Genomic DNA, 4,436 nt, shown 5'->3' on the forward strand with positions numbered 1-4,436 from the left:
TTCAAGGGGAGAGAAGTCAAGAAGGCAGATAATCAGTTCTCATCTTGAGAATGGAGGCCCAGCCTGGAGATACTTGGGAGTAATAAATATATAGAAAGTATTTATAACTACAAATACTGAGAAAGAGTAGATGGAAAACTCAGAGGTCCAAACATTGAATCCAGGAGGTTAGGGTAATGAGGAAGGACCAGAAAAATAAACCGAAAAGCGGTGACCAGTGGAGTTGGAGGAAAACCTGAGAGAATGGTGTCCTGGAAGTTAGAGAGCATTAATTAGTTTGCCAAAGTCTACTTCTGGAAATAGAGATCCAGCCTTCATTTTTGGTTAATAAGTCTCATGGTAATCTTAGGCACAAATAGAAAAGGTACCAAATACTAATCCAGTGTGAGAATGATTGAACATCAGTTAATATTTGAAAACTGAGCATAGTACTACTATTCAGAAAAATAGAATTTCAATATGAAGTGTAAGTATCTAAAAAACATTAATTAGAATCGAAATGACAAAGATATCTCTTGATATTTACTGTCTCTAACTCAGGAATCAAAGATTTCCTCACTTTTCAAACTCAGGAATTGAGTAAATTTGGATAGCACAGTACTTTTATATTATCTTTTCTTTTGCTCATGTGCGTATAGAAAGGCACTTGTAACCCTGATTATAAAACTGAGCCTTTCCTGTTAATGCTTATATTGTCCTGGCAACTGAGATATCTACACTTTTGCATTTATGATGAAATTTGTTATCTGACATTTTTTATTGGGAGAAGCAGCAGTTATGATTTATAAGACATTTTATTATTGTAATCAAAAGGAGTTTTATTTAATATAAAAATGTCTTTTTTCTTCCAGGTTTCTGAAGGATTGTCATTTTTGCATAGCAGTGTGAAAATGGTTCACGGAAATATTACACCTGAAAATATAATTTTGAATAAAAGTGGAGCCTGGAAAATAATGGGCTTTGATTTTTGTGTATCATCAACCAATCCTTCTGAACAAGAGGTAATGAGCGTTTTAGTCTTCCTTTTTTTTTTTATATTTAAATATTTTTTATTTCTTCAAATTTGTTATTTATTAAGAGTGACTGAAATAAAAAATATAATTGAGTCCCAGTCTTTTAATTTTTAAAGCTGTGGAAATTTGTGATTGCATCTGAAATGGATTAAAGAATTTATAAGCCTCATAAATATAAAGAAATAGGCTACATGGGACAATAGTATGTTTAAATGTATAGAAAATTTCTAGTGTTCATTATACCTAAGAATGTTCTTTAGCTCATTAATTCCACAATAGTTAATGTTACTTGAGAAAAGGATGCTAGAGTTAAACAAATTTGAGAACTATTGGGTTAAGTAGATTTTTTTTCCCCTCTCAGAATGTCAAATACACTAACAAACATTGTGAATCTCTAGCAGTATTTCCCCAACTTATTGGACCACAGAATCTTCTTTAGGGAGCATGATAGCGACAATAGCAATGATTATAGTAGCTAACAAGTGAGGTATAGAAATAATACAGATGAGTAAATTAGGTTCATAGAATAACCTGCCTAAGTTTAGGCAGGTGGTAAGTGGAGAGCTAGGATTTCAATCTAGTTTTTCTGGTTTCAAAGTACCTGTTACTTAGTGATTATGATAACCTGCCTATATATACTTAGGAAAACACTGCAATATTTCAAGTTTTTACTATATATAGTTATTAAAAGGATGTTGATTTGTTCTAAGATAATTTGTCATTTGGTAAACATTTTTAAGAGAAGCAGAAAAAATTCGTATTGGTGAGTATATACTATGGGTCAGACACTGTGCTGAATCTGTTTTTGATACATTTGTTTAACAGCAACCTTTTTTGAACCTATTAACTAAAACACATAGCTAGGTAGTGAAAGAACAAGGTTCAAACAATAATCTATTTGAGCGCATAAGACTTTGAAGCCTGGGTGTCATAAAACAGGCCAGACCTTTTCACATTCATACCTTTTCTTATAGTGATGATTTGTCTGGAGCTCCAGTAATCTCACAGTTATGATAGTTCTTTTTCTTATCTCTCAATTCATTGCATGCACTTCCCAGATTTGGGAATTTGAGGATTGAAGGCGGTGATGACATTTTTACTTGCATGACTAAGTATAAATTTAAAAATAAATTGTTACTGCTTGATAGTGGTTTGCTTTAATTTGAAATGTTTATGTAATCTTTTTTCTGTCTTATTATAGCCCAAGTTTCCTTGTAAAGAATGGGACCCAAATTTACCATCATTGTGTCTTCCAAATCCTGAATATTTGGCTCCTGAATACATACTTTCTGTGAGCTGTGAAACAGCTAGTGATATGTACTCTTTAGGAACTGTCATTTATGCTGTATTTAACAAGGGGAAATCTATATTTGAAATTAACAAACAAGATATTTACAAGAGTTTCAGTAGGCAGTTGGATCAGGTATTTGCCTTTATATATTTGCTTGCGTTAAAAATGTGTTAAATATTTCTGACCTTTTATAAAATGTGTTCAGAATATTTTCTAAAATGAGATGAGTGTCTCGTATTTGAAGTTTGCATAAAATAAACTTAGCAAAAGTAATTCTGTAACTAATGAGGATTTGTTAAAGTTTGTTACAACTTTAATCATGGCATTTTTTTACTAGAGTGAGTATTGAAATTGTCTGAAATATTGGGCATTTTGTTTTAGGAATAAACAATTTAGGGTATTAAAGATAAAAGTTTTTATTATCTTGCAACAGTAGAATTAGCAATTCGTTTTAATTTAAAAATATATTTTTCAGTAAATTTCAAAAGTTTCTTAAATGCACTATTGGCAATATAAATGCACAGATTTTTTAATATTTTATAGTTATATATAATTACTATTCAAAATTACTCTTTTGAATAGTTGAGTCGTTTAGGATCTAGTTCACTTACAAATATACCCGAGGAAGTCCGTGAACACGTAAAGCTACTGTTAAATGTAACTCCAACTGTACGACCAGATGCAGATCAAATGACAAAGGTGAGTACTCATGAATTCCTGCCTTAGGTAGAGGGACCAAAAATCAGTTAAAGTAGATTAAGTGCTTCTTAAGTAAGGTTTAGTTAGCTATAGTCCTCAGATAATATCTATATTCTTGAATATATTGAATATTCAGCTTCTCAGATAATATCTATATTCTTGAATATATTGAATATTCAGAAGCTGAATAATTTATGTATATAATTGCTCTGATATAAAATTATGATTTCAAATAAACAGGAGCCCAAACAGTTACAGTTAGATGTGCAGAAGTTGTGGACACTCCAAGAATTCATAACTCTCTAATCCACTAATATAAGAATGGGTTTTAATAAATAAATGGTACTCTTTATACCATCAAGATAGTTTACTTAATCTTTCAATATTTTACTAGTTATGTAAAGAAAATGTTACCCCAGCCAACTCAACAGTACTGATTCTGAAAACCTGAACTTGAAAAATAATTTATTACTTATTTATTCTGATTTTTATAATTAGAATTATTATGAAGTTGTCTTTAGCATTTTGCTAAATATTCTGAATAATTTTTCGCCATACTGTGGCAGTTCCAGATATGAGTTCTTTAATATTTATCAAAATAATTTTATTTTTCTGTTTTTAGATTCCATTCTTTGATGATGTTGGTGCAGTAACACTGCAGTATTTTGACACTTTATTCCAAAGAGATAATCTTCAGAAATCACAGTTTTTCAAAGGACTTCCAAAGGTTCTCCCAAAACTGCCCAAGGTTGGTTGTTCATCAGTTTCTTATTATAGTCAGGATTTTAGAATTTAAAGTTTATTTTGACTTAGGATAACTCTTCCAAAGAAATACATATAGCTTTTGCATAAATGACTATAAAAGACTGCAGAATGAAGCCAAAAGTTTAGTGAACCTTTTTTTTTTTTTTGCATTGTCCAAAAATAATTAAATAGGATAAAAAAAATTAGAAGGATACCACCTGTGCAAAGGCAGCATTTGGACATTAAATGTCAGAAGAGAAGTCCGTAAGCTGTCATTGTGGTGATCACAGTCTCACAATAAAGGAGATATTTCAGTGTTGATACTGGCCTCTTCAGTTCCTCTAACTCTCCCTTTCTGGCTTATTATAGTCTATAGTACTATAGTCTAAAAATTGTTTGTGAATGCTAAAGAAGCCACTAGTTGGAAAACTAATAATTTCTGGTTGCAGAAATGTCTCCGGTGTTTAATCTGTCAGACATTCATTGATTATGTACTGCTTGTATAGCCCTTTATTTAGATACTATGGAGAATAAAGAGGAAACATAAAAATTGTCCTTTCTCTCAAGGCCCTTATAGTAAGTGTAGCATGCATGAAACAACAATTAACAATATAGAACAGTGTTTAAATTGTCATATGAGTCAAGAGTAATGAAGGAATTAAGAGGAAAAACATCACTGAAAACTGATT

At 31.1% G+C, this 4,436-nt stretch overlaps 1 protein-coding gene across 5 annotated transcripts in view; it reads left to right on the plus strand.

Moving 5' to 3' along the window:
* Positions 1-4,436, plus strand: part of SCYL2 (SCY1 like pseudokinase 2) — a 60,414-nt gene that overhangs the window by 33,477 nt on the left and 22,501 nt on the right. For 4 of the 5 annotated variants that reach the window (XM_011386603.2, XM_023527309.1, XM_011386622.2 and 1 more), the window contains 3 exons: positions 2,215-2,436; positions 2,887-3,003; positions 3,626-3,751. In XM_011386603.2, the coding sequence (XP_011384905.1) occupies positions 2,215-2,436; positions 2,887-3,003; positions 3,626-3,751 (465 nt within the window). Of the gene's footprint in view, positions 1-846; positions 1,002-2,214; positions 2,437-2,886; positions 3,004-3,625; positions 3,752-4,436 lie in introns of those variants that run through there. The other variant, XM_011386628.2, reaches the window with a different exon arrangement.

This window comes from Pteropus vampyrus, unplaced genomic scaffold (genome assembly GCF_000151845.1).
Source record: "Pteropus vampyrus isolate Shadow unplaced genomic scaffold, Pvam_2.0 Scaffold16, whole genome shotgun sequence".
Classification (NCBI taxonomy): domain Eukaryota; kingdom Metazoa; phylum Chordata; class Mammalia; order Chiroptera; family Pteropodidae; genus Pteropus; species Pteropus vampyrus.